Source organism: Chiloscyllium plagiosum, unplaced genomic scaffold, assembly GCF_037043375.1.
Source record: "Chiloscyllium plagiosum isolate Xiang-an unplaced genomic scaffold, Cpla_swu_hap1 HiC_scaffold_5, whole genome shotgun sequence".
NCBI lineage: Eukaryota > Metazoa > Chordata > Chondrichthyes > Orectolobiformes > Hemiscylliidae > Chiloscyllium > Chiloscyllium plagiosum.
In genome coordinates, this window is record NW_028270143.1 from 44296707 (window position 1) to 44310922 (window position 14216).

Below are 14216 nucleotides of genomic sequence, written 5' to 3' on the forward strand. Positions count from 1 at the left end.
AAATAAATCTCACTAGAGTATTCAAAGAAAATTGCAAGCCACGGATATGACTAAAAATTTGAAGAATATGCTTTAAATTTACATTTTTCAATTTTCTTCAGATATGCTAGTTCAAAGGTCTGAAATTCCCTTCTTAACAGTACTGCAGCAGTTCAACAAGACAGTTCACCATTTTCTCAATGGCAGAATAGGAGCAACAAATGCTGACTTTGCCTGTGACATACACATCTCACAAAATAATAAATGAAAAATAATTTATGGCAAGCTCTGTAGCAAAGCAATGTAACACACAAAGAGAGATCAAATTGGGTACTTATAGATCAGTCAGGCTACCTTCATTAGTATCCAAATTGAACAAAGTGATCAGAGAGATAGACAATATGGATTTATTAAAAGCTGTTCAAGTTTGATCATTTGACAGACACTTTTGAAGAACATTTTTAATATAGACAAAAGGAATACAATACATATTAGGGAAATAAAGTTTCAGAGGGTGATCAATAAAATGCACCATAGGAGGCAATTTACAATGATTGCATGTATGCTGCAAGCGGGCATCAAAGCCGCCCCGCATTTGCCACGGGACTATGCCTACATCAGTAAAACTATAGGAATTCATTTTGTGTTTTAAATGGCAGCCACAGCTTAAACCCACAGAACTCAGCAGCTGCCGGTCCGCCCACGTGACCGGGAGATGGGAGCCAGAGGACAGATCAAATCCACACTAGGCCAGACACTAACCATGACTCATAGACCGAAACTCCGGAGCTAATTAATATGGAAACCCATCTCCTAATCAAATCAAGAGACTGACTGAAACACACCCATATTCATCAATACAGAACCATCCTGACACAAAGGACAGGTATCCACCAGACAGGAACGAACAGACTAATACACACCAGCACCCCAAGGGAACAAAGGGGGATGCTAGCCCCCAGCCCTCACAGAGAGAGACAAGCAGATAGTACCCAGACCCGTTTACATAATCCAATTAGCACCCTATTGTGTGTACACTGCAACTCTCCTGAGACGGCAAGAAACCCACCATTTGCACCTACACCAGCGATGATGGGGAACTATTATCCCATTCATACTCAAAATCCTCACATCCTGACAAAGAAAGGTATATAATGTGTAGCAGCGCGCGGGAACAGCAGAACAGCCAAGATTCGGACCTCGGTTGGTCTCCGCTGGTGTTACTGCATAAATAAACGTTACCGATTGTTGAACCGCACTCTGGGCTCGGACTGATATCATTTCATCTGCGCTAACAATGCAAACAAACATAGCAACTGTGATACAAACGTAAGACAGAAAAAAGGATTACAGTTAAACCTTTGTTAATCAAGCTTGTGTTGGAGCAGGCTTGGAAGTGATATTTTATGATTTGTGTTTTTACAGTTGTTCTTGCTGCACACAGGTGATATGCATGTATGCATGTGGAATACAACATCACCATTTAGTCAAAATACAAGGATAGAGATTTTTTATCAAATATCAAGAAAGAATGTCAGAAAATCAGAGCAGAACAGATTAGCAAATAGAGGAATGCAATTAAATCCACAAAGTATAGAATGATATATTTTAGATGGAATAATAACTAGATTGAATAGTTAATCTAAGGAAAAGAAATATGAGTCCCATAATTCTCTGAAAACATAAGTGTAGTTAAATCCATAAAATAAATCAAAAGCTTTTGGGTTTTACAAACAGTAAAATAGTATATTGTACATGTATTAAATACTATAAAAATAATCTAAAACTCATTGAAAATGTTATCTATGGGTAATTATTTTAAGTATAAATTCACTCAGATCACACTAGGAATACGAAAGTGTAGCAATAGAGAGAGAGAGAGAGATAAGATATTGGGACAATTTCATCTGGAACAGCAAGGGTAAAGAGGGGATTTGATAAAATACTCTGAAGATCTTTGGAAGCATGAGTAGAGAAGGATTGTACCTCCCAGTTGAAGCATCAATGACAAAGGACTATCATGATAAAAAGAGTGAGGAAAGAAGGTTGAACAAAATGTCTTAACAAAGTGAGACAAAGTATGGAAAGCTTCATTACATGGTATATCTGAGCCACCAACCACCACACGTTAGTTTAAAAGTGGACCAACATTTGTGGAAAAGAATATAAATCACAATGGGGAAGAGAAAGATAGTGAAATTGCTTCAAAATTGCTCAAGCACAAAGCAAAGTGCCCACTGATCTCCTTCTGCTTTGAAAATTATGGTCCCCATAAATTAGACTTAGAAAATCTTCAGTAAAATCCCACATCCAAGATCCCTGTATAATTTTGATGGATTTACTAGCCTAATTACTTTGAAGGTGGACAAGAAATTGATTAAAACAGAGTCAGTATTCACTAGAACTTACTAGCTGAAGGGATATCAACACAAAATCTGAGGCCACCACAGTAGAGGTGTAGACAGCTCTAATAATCATAAATAATAGAACTACAATTTATGTTCACTTGGCACATTACAGTACACAATACAACACCGATATTAGGGTAGATAACAAAAAACTTGGATAAACTTTAGGTTTTATAGAATTGTTTTAAAAGGATGTGAGTGAGTGAGAAAGGCAAAGAGATTTAGGAAGGGAATTCCAGGATGTAAATGAGTTCTGGTCATGGAACACAAAGGAAACATCAAAGTACAAATGACACAAAGGAACCACAAGACTTATCCCTAGTCCACAAAATGAAGATACAAGTAAAACTTTGATAAATCAGAAATTGCAGAATATCCAAAATATGCATGCATAAAACTAAGTGGGGGGTTTTGCAATTACGCATGGATGTTCAAAAAGCACTTCTAAACACAATGAATTGTTTCCTAGTTAGGACTTAACAGATACAATGGAGCTATTCAAGAGATAGGTAAATATTTGATGGGTAACCAAACATATCCATAGAACAATGAGCTAAAGGAGAAAAATAATAGCCTCTCCATCATCTTTAGCGTATGCCTGTCTGAAGTAGTTTTCTAATATATTTCTGGCAAATATTAACAGTGCATGAAAAATATATTCAAAATAAACATCGTGAAGTTTGAAAGCTGCCTGAAATAGTCCAAAAAAGGCAGGTTATGCAATAATTTACTTCAGCGCAACGTGCAAAGAAATGCTTGAAAGGATAGGTTAAAAAAAGTATGAAAGACTAACGAGAAGTATAAGAGAATTAACATGCAAATCATCATAAGTAAAAATCCAGGGTCAGGCAACATTAAGTGGGCGGCACGGTGGCACAGTGGTTAGCACTGCTGCCTCACAGTGCCAGAGATCTGGGTTCAATTCCCACATCAGGCGACTGACTGTGTGGAGTTTGCACATTCTGCCAGTGGGTTTCCTCCGGGTGCTCCGGTTTCCTCCCACAGTCCAAAAATGTGCAGGTCAGGTGGATTGGCCATGCTCAATTGCCCGTAGTGTTAGGTGAAGGGATAAAGGGAGGGGAATGGGCCTGGGTGGGTGGCGGGTCGGTGTGCACTTGTTGGGCCGAAGGGCCTGTTTCCGCACTGTAAGTAATCTAATTAGAACAAAAGGGTATTCTTGCTGTCTCATATTTGGATTAGTTAAATTTTGCATTTTAATTTTTCAGCAGAGATAGAAGAAAAAGGAATGGCAATAATTAAAGGTATATTTAAAGCCATAAAAAAGCATTTGATTAAGTCGAGTCAGAAATAATGCGGAAATATGCTACAAACCACTGATAATTCAAAATAAATACAGGAAGTTTGCAGGTAATTTTGAAATGTTTTTAGCAGCAACAGACTTGTACTATCCTATGTAGAAAAAGACAAAATGTTAATGATATCTAGAAATTTGTTTTTAATTCACTCATGGGATGTGAGTGGTCACTGGCTAAGCTGTCTTCTTGAACCTCTGCAGTACATGTGCTGCAAGTTGACCCACAATATCCTTAGAGAGGATTTTGACCCAGTGACAGTGAAGGAACTGCGGTATATTTCCAAGTCAGGAAGGTGAGGGGAACTACACAGCAGTAGTCATGTGTTTGGAAGGTGCTGTCTAAGGATTTTTGGTGAATTTCTGCAGTACATCTTGTGGATAGTACACACTGCGATCAAAGATTGTTTCTGTAAGTACCTGTATGTACTATGTTGTATGTCCAACAAAGAAGGATGCATAGTTGGATTTGGTTAAATAATGAAATAGAAGAAAGAAAGGCAGCCAACAGTCCAAAAAATACTGATGAAAATTTAATCAAGTTCACACTAAAGAAAGACAAAATTCCTTAAAGTTCTTTTCCTTTGATAAATATCCCAGGTCCTGAGAAAGCTTCATTGAATCATAATTTCTCTGAATCTACAAATCCCACCAGATAAGGGCATAAATTGAGCCATTCTGAAATGCAGGTTTCTAAAAACACTACCAAACCGACTACCCCATCCAGAATTCTCCTGGGCCTCTGTAACAAATGTAACCCTCTCCTTTAGCTTTCCCTGTTCCCACCATGAAGGCTTTTGCTGCCACAATATCTCTACACTTGAAATGAAAGTAAGTAATTTTCAAGTTTTGTTTTATAAAATGTCTAAGTTTTGAACAGCGGTTGCATAACCAACACCACCAGGAAAGCTGATTGAAATACTACTGTATTGGAGAGGAACAGCAATTGTGAAACTCAGGTATTTCTTTGTGTACTTCCTGGGCAATAATGTAGTGGGGTAAAAACAATGACTGCAGATGCTGGAAACCAGATTCTGGATTAGTGGTGCTGGAAGAGCACAGCAGTTCAGGCAGCATCCAAGGAGCAGCGATATCGACGTTTCGGGCAAAAGCCCTTCACCAGGAATCATTATTCCTGATGAAGGGCTTTTGCCCGAAACTTCGATTTCATTGCATCTTGGATGCTGCCTGAACTGCTGTGCTCTTCCAGCACCACTAATCCAGAATAATGTAGTGGGGCAGATTGCCCATCTGTTATAGACCATCCAACACACCCTGAAACATGTCGATGGAATACAAGACCTGCATGTTCAACATCTGACAAGCTATTCCCAATTACATTCCCAGAATTGAAGACACAAATTGGTAACCATGTTTTCCTCTTCTCCATCTGTCTTTATCTACTCCAGAGTGAACATGGTAGTATAGTTTCAGGAAACTGAATGTCAACTCTTGAAGACTTTTTTAAACTGACGCCTGCAACTTCAAATCCTGTATTTTTACAACTTTCTAACAGCAAAGTGGTATTGCCTTATTCATAGCAATAGTAATTTCTCCCAGTGATTGCACAAGAGGGATATTGTTCATTTTTGACAGGTAAAATTTATTCAATGATCATTGGTGTTAAAATGATCTTGGTGTAACTTATTTGCACTCTGTAGTGTATAGATTGTTACCTCAGCATGCTTAACTAAAGGCTGGCAGGATTAACCCATGTAACATTTTCATATTAAAACCCTCATCAGTGTAGGTGATAGCCCTGTCTATGCGCAATTGGCCAATAAAAAAAAATCATTAGCAGCATGCATTGACGAACTTTGAAGTCTATTCTCTCACCTTTGTCCCTCTCGTACTGAAGGTCTTCTGCTGAGCATGGGCTTCCCTCCTGAGATCCAGTAGGGTAGAAAGGGGAGACACATGGTGAGTGGCTGCTGCAGCTACTACTGCGCTCTTGGACAGAGGGTGTCTGTGTGTCAATACTGCGAGTACTGCTGCTGCGGTAGTGGGAAGGGAAGGGTGCTCGGTGGCCATCAGGAATCTCCAGGGGCTAGAACAAAAATGAACATCACTATGTCATTATTATAATAACAACACCAGGAACTTTAATGCTCATCTTTCCACAGAACTCAAAATTAGAAATTCTTCATGACCAAAAATGCAAAGGTGAACATACACAGTACACCTTAAAGTAGAATAGCTCTCAAAAGCCCAACATGTCAAATTAGGATGTTATATTTGCTGTCAGGGATATTAAACCTGTCTTCACATTTTTGTCTTAAGATTTGTACAGAAATAGGACCAAAACAGATTGCACTGAAAGCCAAACTGTATCCATTTGTCTTACATTATAATGATATTTTACTGAAAACCACAGACCAATGTTATTATACCTGATGGGATTTAAAATAAACACATGCTCAAAAAGTGCCTCAAATAATACAATCCCTTCAGATTACTGAGTACTTCAAGACACTTCATTTGAAATTAAATCTGGTCTTTTCCTTTGATCTGCTGGTTGATGCGTTCATCACTGGGGATACTATTGTAAATAACTCATCTACAAACATAGGGCTTTACTCTTCAGATACATTTATGACTACCAATTTATCACACTAAGGCCTTCAAAAGGTCTCATATATGCACTTAATCAGAAATGTTTAACCTCACGTAAAAGCTAAGTGATAAACTATACAGCTACTCTCAAAACTCAACATGATCTATACAACAATTTCATAAGGAACCAGAGCAATATCACCATGACAATCAATATCATTCATAACACAGTAAGTTCCATTTGACACTGTTTAGGTAATATTAGAGGGTATTTCAATTTTATATATTTTCTTAAGGGAACTGTATACCATGGGTTATAGTGATTAACTGCAGCAATTCAGTTTTGTTGCTCTAAAATGCTTATGAAGGAGATTTAGAAAACATTGTTGCCCAAAGTGAAATATAACTTAGTTACAAAACATCTCCTGAAAAGGTAGGCAGTTCGTACTGCAGGCCAACAGCCTCCATCTCAGCTGTTATCCTTAAGAACTTTTGGTACCTCCTTGCTTGCAATACGCATTGAGAAGCAATTTTTTAGCATATATAAACATTAGCACAAACATTTTGTTGCAACTTATTCAAAGATGTTTGCATAAACCAAGTACTATATTAAACCAAGGCCTGGATACCCAGTTAAGTGCTGTTAAATGAACTGGTGCCTTAAACACTCCTCTAATAAAAGGATAGCTCTATTAGAAGAAAATAACTGAGCAAGTTATAAATCCATTCCTCCAATTCTGTTGGTACTGCCATCAACAGCAGCCAAAGTCAAACCATCACAGGCATTGCAATTTCCAGCCTCAGCCCCAGAGGGCAGAAGTGGTTTATCATTTAAATGTAAACCATGTTTATCATTGGGGTGAAAATGCAACAAATCCCTTCTGATTAGAAAAACATGACAGAGTGGGAAGGGATGTGTAGTTACTCAAAATTGTTCAATATAGAGAGTGAGGTTGAGAAACTCTGAATAGATAATGTATACTGTACATAAGATATATAAATCTGGCTCGTCTAATTTTAGCGTGTTAGTTAGCACAGACTTAACATCTTAAATCATTCAAATTCATCAAAGCTGAAAAGGTAGAGGTTGTCATTAAAGTACAGATATTGGCAAAACAAAATAATCCTTTCACAACTGGAAGATTTGCACCTCCCCTACTCCCTGCTCCCCCATTGCCTAGTAGAGGTTCCTGCATCAACTAATTAAAAAAAATATGATGTTATGAATATTGTAGTATACAGTATCAGGCTGGAAGTACTAGGGAAGCCGCTTACAATACTTGGGTTGCTTCGGTTTACAACATAGAGTTTTGTTGAGGTGATTTTCGTCCGTTTCTTTTATTGTCCTTACAGTGATGGGTTTGAGGGAGGGTTGGGCTGGGACACACCAGAGCAGATCTTCAATATCAGCCAACAGGACAGGAAACAGTGGGCAGCCAACTGATAGCCATTTTTTGAAGCATAAATTGTCTGTGAATCTCATTGGTTCCATAAAGTGTTAGAGATACACAATAAAAATAAGCAAAAAATTCAGCAACAGCTTAATGTTGACTGGAAGTAAGTACCAGTTGTTCAGTACAGCTGCAGTGTCAACAGGCAATCTGACATTAGATAAGCAAACTTCATAGGTCTGGAATGATTGCAGAATGCATGTCCACTGCATCAAGTGCAGACAGTATAATGCGATTGGGGAAGCACTGCAAGTATCAAATCTCAATAGATACTCTTCAAGCAGAGCTTGTGTCCCCCAATGAGAAGAAAGCTAAGGAAGCAGCCAAATAGACCGTGACTGGACATTTTAAAGGAGGACAGCATGATCAAGCTACTCTAGGATATGGCTATGCGAAATGACAAGATTCACTGAAGATCTATCCAGACGAAAGGGTTTACAAAGGTTTTACTTCACAGAGATGGTGTAGCATCAGTGTGTGAGGTGACCCCATCTGTCCAGGCAGGGGTTAACACATGTTTCTGGAATGCCAAAGGAGTTAAGACCAATTGATGGCTCCCATAGCCTGTGGCAATGAAGGTAACCATGGGTTTAACTTCTCCACCTCAGGATCATTTCAGGGATTGCCTGGAGACATTTTGGGATCCCAGCCCATCACTGCATCGAACAAGATACAGATGTCATCTTCTAGAAGACAGAATAATACATGGCGTACCACATTTAGGTCAATCAGGCTAACCGGGTAACAGTTGATCAGGGAATCACTGGATTTCCTCAGGTTTGGGAGTGCAATTGAATGCATGCATGTGGCCTTAAATGCTCCCACAGAGAAGTCAGAATCCTTGTAAACAGGAAGAGGTGCCAGATAATGGTCAAACAGTCTGAAACCACCACAAAAAGAATTTCAGATGTGTGCAAGATTCTTGAGAAGCTGCCATAAAGAATACATCTAGAGACAGTCCCAGCTGCCTCAGCTGTGCAGGCCACCCTTGATGGATAAATTCTGGGTCTCAAGGGATATTTACTAAAGACATGACAGCTTACACCTGCATAAAACCCCAACACAAAGTCACAAAAACCTATAACAGTTGGCATGGGATTGGCAATTGTGCTTCTGAAATGTGGTTCCAATACTTAAGCAGATCTGAGCAAACCATGCCATATACACCATAAAGAGTCTCCCATTTCATGGCAGAAACAATTCAGTCATCTCTCTGAGGTAAAGCAGATTCTGGAAGTGTAAATAGAAAATGATGGAAAAACTCAGGTTGTGGTCTCAAAGTCATACAATATAGAAGAAGAATACAGAACAGGCCCTTTAGCCCATTGCCAAAAAATTACTAATACCTACACTAGCGTTGAATGTTATGACACTAAGTGCTGATCCAAAAATTATGAGGTTTCCTGCCTCAAATACCCTCCTAGGCTGTGAATTCCAGATCTCCACCATCCTCTGGGTGAAAAGGTTTCTCCTCAATTACTGTCTAAACCTCCTGCCCCTGTCATAGAGCCATACAACATGGAAACAGGCCATTGGGACCAAGCAGTTTTTGCCAACCATAATTCCAAACTAAACTAGTCCCACCTGCCTGTGCCTGGCCCACATCCTACCTACCGCCCCCCGCCCCCCCCCCCCCCCCCCAACATTTCCTACTTATGTGCTTATCCAAATGTCATTTAAATGGCACAACTGTAGCCATAACCACCACTTCCTCTGGAAGTTCATTCTACACATGAACCACTCTGTATAAAAGAAACTGTCTCTCATTTTTTTTAAACCTTTCTCCTCTCACCTTAAAAAAAAGGTATGAACCCCTAGTCTTGAAATCCCCCACCCTAGGGAAACGATACCTGCCATTAACCTTAGCTACACTCCTCATTATTTTATGAACCCCTATAAGGTCAACTCTCAACCACCTACCCTCCAGTGATAAAAGTCCCAGCCTATCCAGCCTCTCTTATAACTCAAACCCTCCATTCCTAGCAACATACTAGTATATCTCTCTAATGTAATAATACCCTTCCTTTAAGAGGGAAATCAAAACCGAATATTGTACTCCAGAAGTGGCCTCCCAATGTTTTGTTGGGCTGCAGCTGTGCAGGGAGAACAAAGTTAACATTTCAGGTAAATACTTTTGTTTTAAACATAAAAATTCTCAGCGACTGAGTATTTCCAATATTTTCTATTTCATTCCTCAATGATATCTTTGGCAGCTTTTCATGAAATGCCCCAGTTATTACATTCAGGAGCTACATTCAGCATTGCAATCATTCCTTGCGGAGTTTATCATGCCACTCAGCCCGAAGTCTCAAAATCTAGAAATGACCAACTTCTGCACAAATATGCAAACAAGCCTCTAAAGTATAATTTCAAGAACTTGACCTTTGATAATTGTTTAATGCTACAGTATTGAACAAGAAATGTCACTCAGTGAGACTCCAAGTACCTGAGGCAGCATTTACACTAATATTTGGTGCACCTACAACTTCTCCTGCAACTACAGATAAACCAGTGCCACTTGTTTCACTGGGCAGCTGTGCTAATCAGAATGTGACACTTTAAACATTCACCATCACACCACTGAGAGGATCAGTGCAATTGGTTATTCAGCTTCATCAATGCAGCAAATAGTCCTGATTGATCGTGGGTTTGCTGCATAAGATAATATGGTATCTCACTATGGACACTGGTCTTTGGACATACCTGAGGCTACCTTGCTTCACATCTCATGGACCCCACTGGCTGTGAACTTACAGTTATGTTTTATTCATCCATGGGATGTGGGCATCATTGTCTGGTCCAGCTTTTATTGCCCATCCCTAGTTGCCATTGAGAAGCTGGTAGTAAGATGGTGCCTTTAGCCACTGCAGTTCGTGTGATGTAAGTAGACCCACAATTCTGGTAGGAAGGGAGTTCAAGAATACTCACCAAGGCCAATGAGGGAATGGTGAGATATTTCCAAGTTAGGATGGGAAGGTGAACTAGAAGGTGATATTGTTCCCATGCATCTGCTGCCCTTGTCCTTCTAGCTGGAACTGGTCTCTTATTTGATAGGTGCTGTCTAAAAATATTTGGCAAATTTCTGTAGTGCATCTTGTAGATTTGATAGAGAAAGTGAATATTTCAGATGTAGTGCCATTCAAGTGGTCTACTTTGTCCTGGATGGTGTCGAGCTTCTTGTGTGTGATAGATCTTCACTCATCCACCAGTGAGGATTACTCTATCACATGCCTGACTTGTGGCTTAAAGATGGTGGACAGACTTTGGGGATTCAGAACATTAGTTTGTCACCACAGGATTTCTAGCCTGTGACCTGTGGCTGTGCCCACATTGTTTATATGGGTAGTCCAGTTCTGTTTCAGGAAGTTGATAAGCGTGGGATTCAGTAATGCTTTCACATATGAAGGAGTAATGATTAGATTCATTTTTATTGCAGATGGTCATTGCCCGGCACTTGAGTGGAACAAAGGGGCAGCACAGTGACTCAGTGGTAAGCACTGCTGCCTCACTGTGCCAGAGACCCGGGTTCAATTCACGCCTCGGGAAACTGTCTGTGTGGAGTTTGCACATTCTCCCAGTGTCTGCATGGGTTTCTTCCAGGTGTTCCGGTTCCCTCCCACAGTCCAAAGATGTGCAGCTTAGGTGAATTGGCCATGGTAAATTGCCTGTAGTGTTAGGTGCATTAGTCAGGGGTAAATGTAGGGGAATGGTTCTGGGTGGGTTGCTCTTCGGAGGGTCGGTGTGGACTTGTTGGGCCGAAGGGCCTCTTTCCACATTGTAGGGAATCTAATCTACTTATCATTTATCAACCCAAGCCTGCACAGTATTCAGGTCTTGCTACATGACTGTTTCAGTATCTGAGGAATCATAAATGGTGCTCAACATTGTGCATGCAAACATTCCACTTCTGGCCTTATTATGCAAGGAAGGTCATTGATGAAGCAGCTGAAAACGGCTGGACCTCAGACACTGCAAAGACATTCTGCAGCTAAGATGACTGACCTGCAACAATCACAACCTTCTTCCTATGTGCCAAGTATGACTCTAACCAGTGGAAAGTTTTCCCCTAAATCCCATTTATTTGAAATCTGCAGTCACTCTCACCTCATTCTGGAACTCAGCTCTTTTGCCTATGCTTGGGTCAAGGTTGTAATGAGGAGAAAGTGAGGACTGCAGATGCTGGGGATCAGAGCTTAAAAATGTGTTGCTGGAAAAACACAGCAGGCCAGGCAGCATCAAAGGAGAAGGAGAATCGACGTTTCGGGCATAAGCCCTTCTTCAGGATTGAGGCTGGTGTGCCAAGAGGGCTGAGATAAAAGGTAGGGGGGGAGGGAATTTGGGGGAGGGGCGCTGGGAATACGATAGGCGGAAGGAGGCGAGGGTGAGGGTGGTAGGCCGGAGCGGGGGTGGGGGCGGAGAGGTCGGGAAGAAGATTTCAGGTCAACTGGGCGGTGCTGAATCCGAGGATTGGGACTGAGATAAGGTGGGGGGAGGGGAAATGAAGAAGCTGGAGAAATCTATATTCATCCCGTCTGGTTGGAGGGTTCCTAGGCGGACAATGAGGCATTCTTCCTCCAGGCATCATGTGGCCAGGGTCTGGCAATGGAGGAGGACAAGGACCCGCATGTCATTGGCGGAGTGGGAGGGGAAGTTCAAGTGTTCAGCCACAGGGCGGTTGGGTTGGTTGGTGCGAGTGTCCCAGATGTGTTCCCTGAAACGTTCCGCAAGTAGGCGGCCTGTCTCCCCAGTGTAGAGGAGACCACATCGGGTGCAGCGGATACAGTAAATGATGTGTGTGGAGGTGCAGGTGAATTTGTGACGGATATAGAAGGATCCGATGGGGCCTTGGAGGGACCTGAGGGGGAAGGTGTGGGCGCAAGTTTTGCAATTCTTGCGGTTGCAGGGGAAGGTGCCGGGAGTGGAGATTGGGTTGGTGGGGGATGTGGACCTCACAAGGGTGTCGCGGAGGGAGTGGTCTCTCCTGAATGCTGATAGGGGTGGGGAGGGAAATATATCCCTGGTGGTGGGGTCTGTCTGGAGGTGGCGGAAATGATGGAGGATGATACGATGTATCCAGAGGTTGGTGGGGTGGAAGGTGAGGACCAGTGAGGTTCTGTCCTGGTGGCGATTAGAGGTGCGGGAAGTGGAGGAGATGCGGTGGAGAGCGTCGTCGACCACGTTGGAGGGGAAATTGCGGTCTTTGAAGAAGGAGGCCATTTGAGTTGTTTGGTAGTGGAATTTCCACATTGTCAGGTAGATTGCAGTATGGTAGCTGTACTGGAAGAACTTGGCTAGGAGTGCAATAAGTTCTGGAGCACAAGTCTTCAAACATTATTGCCAGAGTGTTGTCACGGCCTTTGCAGTATCCATTGCCTCCAACCATACATTGATATCACATGGAGTGAATTGAATTGACTGAAGACCAGCATTTCTGATCTCGAGGAAACTGAGAAGTTTTATCCAGTCCATACTCTGTCTGAACATTGTTGTAGATTCTTCAGCCTTCTCTTTTGCAATGATATGTTGGTCTCTCTCGTCATTGCAAATGGGGATATTTGAGGAGCCTCCACTTCCTCCATTGACTTGTTTAATAGTCCACCAACAATCACAACTGGATGTGGTAGGACAGGAGAGCATAGATCTGATTGGTTGTCTGTGGAATCACTTTGCTTTGTCTATCACAAGCTACTTATGCTGCGTGGCAAACATTCTGCTTTGTTGCTTCACTAGGTCAACAGTTTTTAAGTATGCCTGGTGCTGTTCCTAGCATGCTTTCCTGCACTCTCCATTGTGCCAGGGCTGATATCCCAGCTTGATGGTGATGGTAGAGTGGGGGATATGCCAAGGCATGAGATTGCAGATTATATTAATACAGTTCTGCTGCTGATGCCCACATTGCCTCATGGATGGCTAATCTTGCTGTGATGGATTTGTTTGAAGTCTATGCCATTGAGCATGTTGTTAGTACCATACAATAGATGGAGGTTATATTCAATATTAAGTTGGGACTTCATCACCACAGGGTCTGTGTTCAATCTTACCAATATTGTGTGGACAGATGCATCTTTGGCAGACATATAGAGGATGAGTTCAGATACGTTTTTCCCTCATGTTGGTTTCCTTACCAGCTGCAGCAGACCCCAGTCTAATAACATACCTTTAGCATTTGACTTAAATTATGAGTGCCCATCATTCTGTTAGACTACACCAGATCAGAATCACTTTCAGTATTGTAGTCAGGTTTGTGCAGCCTGAAGCTGGCCTTCTATGTGAGGCTTACAGATTGCCCAGTGCAAACTGCACCTTTCTAAGTTCACTTGATGCTTAAAGAATACTTCCATGGGTATGCCTTTCAACCATGGAGCTACTGTTCCTCTGACTCCAGTCAATTCTCTACCCCTCCGTTGTTGATTACCACTTTCAATGCCCACAGTGCGCACTGCCTAGATCAGGGTGGCAGACTAGCCTATAAATTTGGCACTGCACTGGCAGCACTACCTCCTGTCTGCCAGT

General features: G+C 41.5%; 1 protein-coding gene across 6 annotated transcripts in view; it reads right to left on the bottom strand.

Moving 5' to 3' along the window:
* LOC122549809 (glucocorticoid-induced transcript 1 protein-like) overlaps nucleotides 1-14216 on the bottom strand; it is a 233773-nt gene that overhangs the window by 49153 nt on the left and 170404 nt on the right. For all 6 annotated transcript variants that reach the window (XM_087987128.1, XM_087987129.1, XM_087987125.1 and 3 more), the window contains one exon: nucleotides 5536-5746. In XM_087987128.1, the coding sequence (XP_087843254.1) occupies nucleotides 5536-5746 (211 nt within the window). The remainder of the gene's footprint in view (nucleotides 1-5535; nucleotides 5747-14216) is intronic.